The 12,860-nt window shown below is 44.5% G+C and overlaps 1 protein-coding gene across 1 annotated transcript in view; it reads left to right on the top strand.

The window, feature by feature from the left end:
* The first annotated feature begins 733 nt into the window (after positions 1-733).
* The window catches only part of LOC121544259 (stAR-related lipid transfer protein 9), a 65,219-nt gene continuing 53,092 nt past the window's right edge, over positions 734-12,860 (top strand). The window contains exons 1-3 of the mRNA XM_045209049.1: positions 734-869; positions 3,836-3,905; positions 8,944-9,060. Coding sequence (XP_045064984.1) covers positions 823-869; positions 3,836-3,905; positions 8,944-9,060 — 234 coding nt within the window. The 5' untranslated portion in view covers positions 734-822. The remainder of the gene's footprint in view (positions 870-3,835; positions 3,906-8,943; positions 9,061-12,860) is intronic.

The following is a 12,860-nucleotide window of genomic DNA, read 5'->3' on the forward strand; positions in this document are numbered from 1 at the left end:
ACCTTAATGACTTGGAGAAGATCTGCAAAGAGGAGTGGGACAAAATCCCTCCTGAGATGTGTGCAAACCTGGTGGCCAACTACAAGAAACGTCTGACCTCTGTGATTGCCAACAAGGGTTTTGCCACCAAGTACTAAGTCATGTTTTGCAGAGGGGTCAAATACTTATTTCCCTCATTAAAATGCAAAATCAAATTATAACATTTTTGACATGCGTTTTTCTGGATTTTGTTGTTGTTATTCTGTCTCTCACTGTTCAAATAAGCCTACCATTAAAATTATAGACTGATAATTTCTTTGTCAGTGGGCAAACGTACAAAATCAGCAGGGGATCAAATACTTTTTTCCCTCACTGTATATTATTTAGGGTAAAACATGGAACATGTTTTGAGTATGCCTATGTTGTTTTTTCAATGCTTCTGAACTAATGAAGGTTATTTGGGGCGTTGTCTCCATTTTTCATTGTCATACTTTTCATACTGTATTTCACTGTAGGCCTACTGTATTTGCATGAACTATGGCATGAACACATTTTCATGAAGGATTGCCACCATTTACGAAATCTCAGATGCCCCAACTTGGCAAGGCAAGCATCCTATGCTCTGCTCACTCAAGTCTCTATCTGTAGTGACTCCAGTCCAGCAGGAAGTTCCGTTAAGTGTAGTCCAACGGTCCGTTGAGCGTCGGGAAGAAGCGGGCTCTTTACCGGGAGAAATGGCTTGAATGGCCGGCGATTAAGACACATTTTCCCGTTTCATCGGGTGAATGTTATAACTTTGGAGGTTTTAAATCCTGACGAATCGCCTTTACCAAGTAAGGAACTATGACAAACGTGAAAGTCGCGATTCGAGTTCGCCCTCTCAACGCAAGGTTGGTAAATGCAGCCTATTTCAATTCTACTGAGTTCTCTATCAAAGTTGGACTAATAACTTTGATTCATATGCAAATAACTGGACAGATAGTCTAGTCTATGATCCTTTATAATAGATGAATGGGATTTATTCTGATGTTGTTAATTGCCAGTGTTGCTACGCATGGTAATTGGGAAGCTCGTGCTGTGCGCCTAGGCTATCTAGCACACCCATTCGATCTTCTAGCCTACATGTTGATACAACATATTTCATTAAATGATGCAAAGTAGATAGCCTATGTATGCCTCAAATTGACATTACTACTGTACTGTGCTCTGTGCATACACCCTAGATCAGTTAGCAAGTTACTTCTCGAAAACCCATGATAGCCATGTACACTGACAGCTGTATAGAGTGTGTTGCCGTCTACATTTACATTTTAGTCATATAGCAGACGCTCTAATCCAGAGAGATTTACTATTTTAGTTAATACACATCATTTATTAATGTTAGGCTACTGTTGTTATCACACAGTTATATCGCAATCTAATATGCAACCTTTATTGGTGAAACACTCATGGAAAACGTTTTTTATTATATATTTTTTATTTTACAGCGCCATAAAACAATCTTGCGGTAGCTAGACTAGCGTAGTAAGCAGTGTGCCCAATCAGCTTCTCTCTACCCGCCCATTAGCCCAAATGACAACAGTATGTTGAGTTACCATCCTGCATCCCACTGCTGGCTTTCCTCTGAAACTAAGCAGGGTGGGTCCTGGTCAGTCCCTGGATGGGAGACCAGATGCTGCTGGAAGTGGTGTTGGAGGGCCAGTAGGAGGCACACTTTCCTCTGGTCCCCAAAAAAAATATCCCAATGCTCCAGGGCAGTGATTGGGGACATTGCCCTGTGTAGAGTGCTGTCTTTCGGATGGGACGTTAAACGGGTGTCCTGACTCTCAGTGGTCACTAAAGATCCCATCGCACTTATCGTAAGTGTAGGGGTGTTAACCCCGGTGTCCTGGCTAAATTATTTACTAAACTATTCCCCAGGTCATTGCTGTAAATGAGAATGTGTTCTCAGTCAACTTACTGGGTTAAATAAAAAACAGGTCTTTGGGTTCTAAGGGGGTGGGGTTGTAGAGGTAAATGAAATGTAAGTTTAACTGTGTTTTTCCATTGCATTTGCCCTAGCTGTATGGTATAGTAATATCGGCCTAACTATAAAGCAAGTTCTTCGATGTGCCTGAACATCATTGGTTGTTTTAAATCCTTTCCTTGCGCTTTGCATCACAAGAGGGGACTTTATAGCTAACATTCACTGTCATGCAAATGCATGCTTCCTGCTTGTCTTTTACAGGGATTTGAGTTGTTGCTGTTGTGTGTGTGTGTGTGTGTGTGTGTGTTCATGGTTCAGTGTTTTGTGTCATGCCATCATTCAGTCTTTACACTTACACAGAGATAACAGAAGGACCCAAGCTGTCATGTTTCTCAAAGGACCAACCGGGCCACTACGTCATCTATCTTTTGTCTACTGACAGCCAATCAGACTCTTTCCAATCAGCTACTGTATGTTGTAAAGCCTTCTGAGAGTTAGAGAGAGGGAGAGAGAGTGAGAGGGAATGGGAGAGAGGGAGAGTGAGAGCAGAGAGGGAGAGAGACAGAGAGACAGAGAGAGAGAGGACAGCACTAGCTACTACATGTGCTACAATGTGTCACACCATTAGAGAAATAGGCCTATTTCTATTTCAGTTCAAAACAGAAGAGGCCTCATTTTATTTTCCGTCTCCTTCCTCATCCTTCCTCTCATGCTGGTTGAGCTCCAGTTAGAAGGCGTCTCTCTGAGGTTGTTGTGGTTTTGGGTTGGGCCGTTGGGCCTCTGCTGGGGTTGGCTAAATGATTCCCACGTGATGAATGACACACACACCAAGACCAAGACCAAGGACAGAGAAGTTATTAGTACTACTGCAGCAATCCCCCATTATCGCTCAAGGAGTTTTAAATTCATTCAGCTCTACTCTACCAGAGCATCAGATTTCATTCTGTTGGATCAGATGTGTCCAGAACCAGCAGCTGAAGCACACACAGCTGTCCTTGCTGCACACACACACACACACACACACACACACACACACACACAGACAGTGAGACAGACACACACACAGGCTTTTGTCCCAGAAAAGCCTCAAGCTTCATCGCCCGAGGGACTCTTTGCTGGGTTCATTTTGGACTGTTTTCTTTTGAATAAGAACTGGTCAGTGGTCAGTGGATCTACTCTGATTCAAGGCTTTTGTGTATTCTCTTTCACACACAGTTCATGTTACATCATGTGATAGTCTCATGTCACTTAACTAGATTTGCTAGATTTGTCTTTAGGCCGTATTCCCCCTTTCAAAGTCACAACAACAAACTACCTAAAACATAGCGCTCGTCTGGCATTTGAAAAGATGGTACAGATTGAATTATTGTCTCTGTAACAGCCATTCATGGTCGGTCTCATAACGTTGTATCCAATTTGTCTAGCTGGGTGACATTTGGCTAGATCAACACTGATAAATGACCGACATGGTTTAAAGCAGGGGTGTCAAACTAATTTTGCCCATGGGCCGGCAACGAGGTCCGGACTGCCGCACTGAAAATTGGTTATATTTCCTCGCCGTTAAAACTAGCTATCTATCGTTTTTTGAAGTTTCAATGCTCCCTGACTGTCTAGCTTTATTGATTATTAGCGAGCTGGACACAGTCTAGAAACTCTATGAACGTAGGTCCATTATATTTTCTGCACAGTTTCGATTTGGTTTTAGTCATTTTAGAGTATATTGAGTTCGTCCCAGAGCATACATTTTCATACTTTTTTTTTTTCCGTACTGGTCCGCTGTGGGAATCGAACCCACAACCTTGGCGTTGCAAGCGCCATGCTCTACCAACTGAGCCACACGGGACCAACTGAATGTTTTTGTGTTAAAAAAATGTCTCATCTCTTTCACAGGGAAAGCGTGGGTGGAGGGAGGCTAGCTGTCCAGGTAGAGGACAAGTTGGTGAGGATAAAGAATACCAAGGTGAGTGTATTATTATGTAGATGTACGTTTAACTGCACAGGTGATATTGTCATCTCCTCATCAGGTGTTATACGTGTTATAGGTGTTAAGGGCAGGTGGGGGGCAGCAGGTCTCTGTGAGGAGGGAGTAGAAGGGGGCATCTAGAGGGTATCTTATGCTGTATCTTTGTCAGACAGGATGTTTACAGTCAGGACTGGCCACTTCCTGTCTGATTCCTCCGTTGTTTATTATGCGTGTGCAGCGCCTAGCTTCACACAAACTCTTAAGACACTATTTAGAGGGAGGGACCTTCCCTGACACACACAGACAGGCACACACTGACAAAACCGCTCAGACACACACACATTCCAACAACACACACACATGGCCCATGACTTGTTGTTGTGTGAACTCTAAAGCCTCATAAAGTTCAGAGAAAGAATGTGGTTAAAAACCTGCTCTGTAAGATGTCTGCACTCTTAGAAAAAAGGTTCCAAAAGGGTTCTTCGGCTGTCCCCATAGGAGAACCCTTTTTGGTTCCAGGTAGAACCCTTTTTGGTTCCAGGTAGAACCAGTTTTGGTTCCAAGTAGAACTCTTTTGGGTTCCATGTAGAACCCTCTGTGTAAAGGGTTCTACATGGAACTCAAAATTGTTCTACCTGGAACCAAAAGGGTTCTACCTGGAACCAAAAAGGGTTCTTCAAATGGTTCCCGTATGGTTCTAGATAGCACCTTTTTTTCTAAGATTGTGTGACAAGACAGGTCGGTGACGACTTAACCACAGACACACCGGCCCACAATCCACTGCAGTAATAAACAGGAACCCACTTTATTACTTGTCTCTCAGTGACTTTGATTTTTTTCACTCTATATGTTAATCTTTAAAATGTTATCAATACATGTTCAACGGTTGCTCAGGGCTGGAGATGTTTAAGGCTGAGGTTAGAAGGATAGGGAGAGGATATGTGTTTATAGAAACAATATAACGAAGATGAGCCACATATGGCGTCCTATAGAGAGCAGGATCAGGACTCGGTGGCCATAGCTACCTGGAGCAGGGTTCTCTGGGAATCATTATTTTAGGAAAGAGGGACAGTTTGGATTAGATGGAGAAGGGGAGCTAGAGAATGTGAAAAGAGGGATAGAGGGAGAGGAGAGTAAATATACATGCTGAAGATGGATGGGAAAGAGAGGGGACAGTTGAAGGAGGGGAGGACAATCGAAGGAGGGGAGGACAGAAGCATAAAGAAAGAGGAGACTGACAAAGGGAGATAGAGGAAGAGGATGTGTTTAATAAGATTTACTAGATTACTGTCAGACTGTGCAGAATCACATGATCTACAACCTTGCATCCCAAATAACTACTCATTATGTGATTAAGATTAACGATTGCCCTACTCAAACTGATCCCCTTAAACTGAGAGTGTATTTTGAAAGATTGAAGGATGTGACTTCAGCTGTGTACGTACATGGACAAAACTATATCTCCATGTTAAGATACAGGTTAGACCTTAGTCATGCTGAAAATACATTTTATTTTATTTTTATTTCACCTTTATTTAACCAGGTAAGCCAGTTGAGAACAAGTTCTCATTTACAACTGCGACCTGGCCAAGATAAAGCAAATCAGTGCGAAAAAAACAACAACACAGAGTTACATATGGGGTAAAACAAAACATAAAGTCAAAAATACAACAGAAAATATATATACAGTGTGTGCAAATGTAGCAAGTTATGGAAATGTGAGGTAAGGCAATAAATAGGCCATAAGTGCAAAATAATTACAATTAGTATTAACACTGGAATGACAAGAGATGATGTGCAAATAGAGAAACTGGGGTGCAAATGAGCAAAATAAATAACAATATGGGGATGAGGTAGTTGGGTGGGCTAATTTCAGATGGGCTGTGTACAGGTGCAGTGATCGGTAAGGTGCTCTGACAACTGATGCTTAAAGTTAGTGAGGGAGATAAGAGTCTCCAGCTTCAGAGATTTTTGCAGTTTGTTCCAGTCATTGGCAGCAGAGAACTGGAAGGAATGGCTGCCAAAGGAGGTGTTGGCTTTGGGGATGACCAGTGAGATATACCTGCTGGAGCGCATACTACGGGTGGGTGTTGCTATGGTGACCAATGAGCTAAGATAAGGCGGGGATTTGCCTAGCAGTGATTTATAGATGGCCTGGAGCCAGTGGGTTTGGCGACGAATATGTAGTGAGGACAAGCCAACAAGAGCGTACAGGTCACAATGGTGGATAGTATATGGGGCTTTGGTGACAAAACGGATGGCACTGTGATAGACTACATCCAATTTGCTGAGTAGAGTGTTGGAGGCTATTTTGTAAATGACATCGCCGAAGTCAAGGATCGGTAGGATAGTCAGTTTTACGAGGGAATGTTTGGCAGCATGAGTGAAGGAGGCTTTGTTGCGAAATAGGAAGCCGATTCTAGATTTAACTTTGGATTGGAGATGCTTAATGTGAGTCTGGAAGGAGAGTTTACAGTCTAACCAGACACCTAGGTATTTGTAGTTGTCCACATACTCTAGGTCAGACCCATCGAGAGTAGTGATTCAAGTCGGGTGGGCGGGTGCCAGCAGCGTTCGATTGAAGAGCATGCATTTAGTTTGACTTGTGTTTAAGAGCAGTTGGAGGCTACGGAAGGAGAGTTGTATGGCACTGAAGCTCGTTTGGAGGTTTGTTAACACAGTGTCCAATGAAGGGCCAGATGTATTCAAAATGGTGTCGTCTGCGTAGAGGTGGATCTAAGAATCACCAGCAGCAAGAGCGACTTCATTGATATACACAGAGAAAAGAGTCGGCCCAAGAATTGAACCCTGTGGCACCCCCATAGAGACTGCCATAGGTCCAGACAACAGGCCCTCCGATTTGACACATTGAACTCTATCTGAGAAGTAGTTGGTGAACCAGGCGAGGCAGTCATTTGAGAAACCAAGGCTATTTAGTCTGCCAATAAGAATGCGGTGGTTGACAGAGTCGAAAGCCTTGGCCAGGTCAATGAAGGCGGCTGCACAGTACTGTCTATTATTGATCGCGGTTATAATATCGTTTAGGACCTTGAGCGTGGCTGAGGTGCACCCATGACCAGCACGGAAACCGGATTGCATAGCGGAGAAGGTGTGATTCGAAATGGTCGGTGATCTGTTTGTTAACTTGGCTTTCAAAGACTTTCGAAAGGCAGGGCAGGATGGATATAGGTCTGTAACAGTTTGGATCTAGAGTGTCACCCCCTTTGAAGAGGGGGATGACCGCGGCAGCTTTCCAATCTCTGGGGATCTCAGACATTACGAAAGAGAGGTTGAACAGGCTAGTAATAGGGGTTGCGACAATTTCGGCGGCTAATTTCAGAAAGAAAGGGTCCAGATTGTCTAGCCCAGATGATTTGTAGGAGTCCAGATTTTGCAGCTCTTTCAGAACATTAGCTGTCTGAATTTGTGTGAAGGAGAAGCGGGGGGGGCATGGGCAAGTTGCAGCGGAGGGTGTAGAGCTGGTGGCCGGGGTAGTGGTAGCCAGGTGGAAAGCATGGCCAGCCGTAGCAAAATGCTTGTTGAAATTCTCGATTATTGTAGATTTATTGGTGGTGATAGTGTTTCCTAGCCTCAGTGCAGTGGGCAGCTGGGAGTAGGTGCTCTTATTCTCCATGGACTTTACAATGTCCAAATTTTTTTGGAGTTAGTGCTACAGGATGCAAATTTCTGTTTGAAAAAGCTAGCCTTTGCTTTCCTAACTGCTTGTGTATATTGGTTCCTAATCGCGGGGGCTATTCGATGCTAATGCAGTACGCCACAGGATGTTTTTGTGCTGGTCATATGAAGTCCACTGTTAGTAAGGACAAGGTCTCTTGCACAATATGAAAGCATAGCTCTGTTTGTGAAATGATGCTCAGTGGCTGTCAACTAATGTTGTCAGATCTGCCCGGGCATGTAGATGGTTGCTCTCCTACAGTTCCCTCTTCTTGGCATGGCTCTTAGTCAACACCAGGGCAGGCAGTCCTGTAATGAAGACACTGTAGCTGATAAAATGCTGAACCTAGTGTTTGTTGCTAATAGTAACCTACGGTAACGCACGGTCTGTACTTGTCTCTAGTAGTAACCTACGGTCTGTACTTGTCTCTAGTAGTAACCTACGGTCTGTACTTGTCTCTAGTAGTAACCTACGGTCTGTACTTGTCTCTAGTAGTAACCTACAGTCTGTACTTGTCTCTAGTAGTAACCTACGGTCTGTACTTGTCTCTAGTAGTAACCTACAGTCTGTACTTGTCTCTAGTAGTAACCTACGGTCTGTACTTGTCTCTAGTAGTAACCTACGGTCTGTACTTGTCTCTAGTAGTAGCCTACGGTCTGTACTTGTCTCTAGTAGTAACCTACGGTCTGTACTTGTCTCTAGTAGTAACCTACGGTCTGTACTTATCTCTAGTAGTAGCCTACGGTCTGTACTTGTCTCTAGTAGTAACCTACGGTCTGTACTTGTCTCTAGTAGTAGCCTACGGTCTGTACTTGTCTCTAGTAGTAGCCTACGGTAACACATCTCGTCTTGGCTGTAACCTCAGTGCACCTGTCCTTTCTATCACCTGTGTCCTCCCGTCATTCATCATGTTTCTTGTTACTTACAGTTGAGAAGCCACTTGTACTGAGTGGACATGTGGAGGTAGCCTGGTGGTAAGAGCATTGGGACAGTAACTCAAAGGTTGCTTGTTCGAATCCCCAGAGCTGGCAAGTTGGAAAAATATGCAGTTCTGCCCTTGAGCAAGGCAGTTAACAACTGCTCCCTGTGGATGTCGATTAAGGCATCCCCCACACCTCTCTGATTCAGAGGGGTTAATGAAGACACATTTTGGTTGAATGCATTCAGTTGTGCAACTGACTAGGTATCCCCTTTTCCATGAATTTTAAACATACCTGGAGTTGGCCCAATCAATAAGACTGTCTGTGAAAAGTATAATGTGTAGATTTGGAGTTTTAAACCCCCAAGTCCCTGTCTGTCTGTCTGTGCCCCTGTCTAACTGTCTGTCCATCTCTCCTCTCCCTGTCTGTCTCTCCACAGCTGGATGGACGTCAGGACGGCCCTGGGGACTCCAGGGAGAAGGTGCTGGAGTTTGGTTTTGACTACTGCTACTGGTCTGTTGCCCCAGAGGAACCACACTATGCCTCACAGGAGGAGGTAAGGAGTCTGTAGTTCTGTGTTTGTGTAACAGAGTAGGTCCTGCCAAACCTGGGCCCTTCTGTACACCAACACTTCAAACTCCCGCACCGTTAGAGATTCCACATCGGCTACAATTGTTTAGGTATGGTGTTTTCGTGCCATGTTTCGTGCCTTCTGGGTGAAGGCAGCACCAGGCATGTGCGTGTCAGGCAGCCTGGGGACGTTGGGTAGGGTGGGCAATCGCAACCACTGGGCCGTGTTCAATAGGGCATGCAAAGGAAAATGAGGGTTTGTATTTGGACAAATCCAGGTAGTCCCTCCCTGTTTCCTTTCCTTTGGTGCCTAATGAACATGGCACTCATCTGAAGGAAGAGTCCAGGGGAATTAATACTGTCCTTGAAAAAAAGCTAAACAAGACAAAACACCCCCAAATGGCTACTGAAGGGATAGGATCTCAGCTCCATCTGTTCCCCAGAGTTCTGTTGAGTATCACGTTTCCTTTTATGTCTCTGTGATTGGCTGATTAGATCTGTTTGTGTTTCTTTGATTGGTGGGTGCTACCTTTTTCCTGGTACTGAGCGGAGGAGGAGCCAGAATAAGACCCACCCCCTCAGAACACAGATTAGTGGAAATCGTTTCTCTTATCACGCGGGAAAATGTACTACAGCATTGTGTCATGTTAGTTGGAGTTCCATTTATAATGGTCCCGTGTAGCTCAGTTGGTAGAGCATGGTGCTTGCAATGCCAGGGTTGTGGGTGCGTTTCCCACGTGGGGGCCAGTATGAAAAATGTATGCACTCACTAACTGTAAGTCGCTCTGGATAGGATAAGAGCGTCTGCTAAATGACTAAAATGTAGAACTCAAACTTGATGAATGCTGCATTGTCTTGTTGCTCTGATTCCCGACTGATTTAATCACAAACCAACATTTCCATCAAGGACAACCTATGCAAGCAATGTACCAACATGGGAAAAAGCCTTCGACCACCCTGGCCTGGTCTAGATATCCCATGATTTTGTTCTGGTCTTTGTCTGTGGAGACTGGAGAGTTAGTTCCTCTCTGTCTTTCTGTCTCTCTCTCTCTCTCTCTCGATCTCTCTCTCTCTCTCTCTTTCTCTCTCCCTCTCTCTCTCTCTATTAGTTTCCATTTAAATTCCCTACCACCCACCCTCTCTCTCTCTCCCTCTCTCTCTCTCTTTCTCTCTCCCTCTCTATTAATTTCCATTTAAATTCCCTACCACACACCCTCTCTCTCTCTCTCTCTCTCTCTCTCTCTCTCTCTCTCTCTCTCTCTCTCTCTCTCTCTCTCTCTCTCTCTCTCTCTCTCTCTCTCTCTCTCTCTCTCTCTCTCTCTCTCTCTCTCTCTCTCTCTCTCTCTCTCTCTCTCTCTCTCTCTCTCTCTCTCTCTCTCTCTCTCTCTCTCTCTCTCTCTCTCTCTCTCTCTATTAAATTCAATTTAAATTCCCCAACCACCCACCCACCCACCCTCTCTCTCTCTCTCGCTCTCTCTCTCTCAAATTCAATTTAAATTCCCTACCACCCACCCTCTCTCTCTTTCCCTCTCTCTCTCTATTAAATTCAATTTAAATTCCCTATCACCCTCTATCTCTCTCACTGTCACTCTCTTTCCTCTCTCTCGCCCTCTCTTTTCTCTATCGCTCCATTCTCTCCATCTGAGTTGTGTCCAGTCAGAGGGCGCTGTCGGGGCGGCCCCGCCACTACATTCCTCTGGTGACTCGTGGTGGGCGAGGAGGAGGGCAAACAGGGGCACGACATACCGATACAATATAGAGTGTGTGTTTTGTCTTTAATTCTGTGGAGCAGGGTCACTGGATCACAGTCTGACCTCTGAGGCCTGTGAGTGTGTTTTGTCTTTAATTCTGTGGAGCAGGGTCACTGGATCACAGTCTGACCTCTGAGGCCTGTGAGTGTGTTTTGTCTTTAATTCTGTGGAGCAGGGTCGCTGGATCACAGTCTGACCTCTGAGGCCTGTGAGTGTGTTTTGTCTTTAATTCTGTGGAGCAGGGTCACTGGATCACAGTCTGACCTCTGAGGCCTGTGAGTGTGTGACTGTTCCACACAGTCAGTGGCACCAGAACCGACATTTAGCAGTCACACGTCACAAATAGCTGCTAGGTCCACCCTTCTTTCTAGCGTCTGTCCCAAAGTATAATATATTTACATTTCTGCTTGTGTTAGGTTACCTGAGCCCAACACTAAGGAATGGTCTACGGCCCAGACAACAGATAGTCTGTGTTGTTTGTGTGGTTTCAGAACACTTAATTGCCTTAGCAGTTTATACTTTCCCCAGACTTTCACACACAGATGTAATTATTGAAAAATAATAGTTTTGTTTTCTTTCTTTATAGGTACAACTCATGTAATAGACCTGCTCATCCATTCTACAGTCATTAATTGCATTAAAAAAGTGTCACTATTTTAGAAAAGTGTTGGGGATTTTCTCTCATTGGTGCTAAGCACTATTTTAAAGTCACTATTTAAGTGTAGTGTTTTTCTCAAGCACCATGTCAGTGTGCTGTAGTGTAGTTTTGTGTATCCAGGGTATCCTGGCTTCACTTCCGGTGGATTCCTGTGGGACTGAGTAAATCTGAGACCCATGAAGGAAAGAGGGAAGAGAGAGAGAGAGAGAGAGAGAGAGAAGGGAAACTATATCACTACAACTGCTCCTCTAGTCTAGACTAGTCTCTGCAACCCCTTTCCCCACCACCCCAAGCTTCTATACTGGAGCTCTACTCTGTTGCTACACACTGTCTGGATGTATATGCCACAGAATGAAATAGAACATACAGTGAGGGAAACAAATATTTGATCCCCTGCTGATTTTGTACGTTTGCCCACTGACAAAGACATGATCAGTCTATAATTTTAATGGTAGGTTTATTTGAACAGTGAGAGACAGAATAACAACAAAAAAATCCAGAAAAACGCATGTCAAAAATGTTATAAATTGATTTGCATTTTAATGAGGGAAATAAGTATTTGACCCCTCTGCAAAACATGACTTAGTACTTGGTGGCAAAACCCTTGTTGGCAATCACAGAGGTCAGACGTTTCTTGTAGTTGGCCACCAGGTTTGCACACATCTCAGGGGGGATTTTGTCCCACTCCTCTTTGCAGATCTTCTCCAAGTCATTAAGGTTTCGAGGCTGACGTTTGGCAACTCGAACCTTCAGCTCCCTCCACATATTTTCTATGGGATTAAGGTCTGGAGACTGGCTAGGCCACTCCAGGACCTTAATGTGCTTCTTCTTGAGCCACTCCTTTGTTGTTGTGTTTTGGGTCATTGTCATGCTGGAATACCCATTCACGACCCATTTTCAATGCCCTGCCTGAGGGAAGGTTCTCACCCAAGATTTGACGGTACATGGCTCCGTCCATCGTCCCTTTGATGCGGTGAAGTTGTCCCCTTAGCAGAAAAACACCCCCAAAGCATAATGTTTCCACCTCCATGTTTGACGGTGGGGATGGTGTTCTTGGGGTCATAGGCAGCATTCCTCCTCCTCCAAACACGGCAAGTTGAGTTGATGCCAAAGAGCTCCATTTTGGTCTCATCTGACCACAACTCTTTCATCCAGTTCTACTCTGAATCATTCAGATGTTCATTGGCAAACTTCAGACGGGCCTGTATATGTGCTTTCTTGAGCAGGGGGACCTTGCGGGCGCTGCAGGATTTCAGTCCTTCACGGCGTAGTGTGTTACCAATTGTTTTCTTGGTGACTATGGTCCCAGCTGCCTTGAGATCATTGACAAGATCCTCCTGTGTAGTTCTGGGCTGATTCCTCACTGTTCTCATGATC

This window comes from Coregonus clupeaformis, chromosome 29 (assembly GCF_020615455.1).
Source record: "Coregonus clupeaformis isolate EN_2021a chromosome 29, ASM2061545v1, whole genome shotgun sequence".
Lineage (NCBI taxonomy): Eukaryota > Metazoa > Chordata > Actinopteri > Salmoniformes > Salmonidae > Coregonus > Coregonus clupeaformis.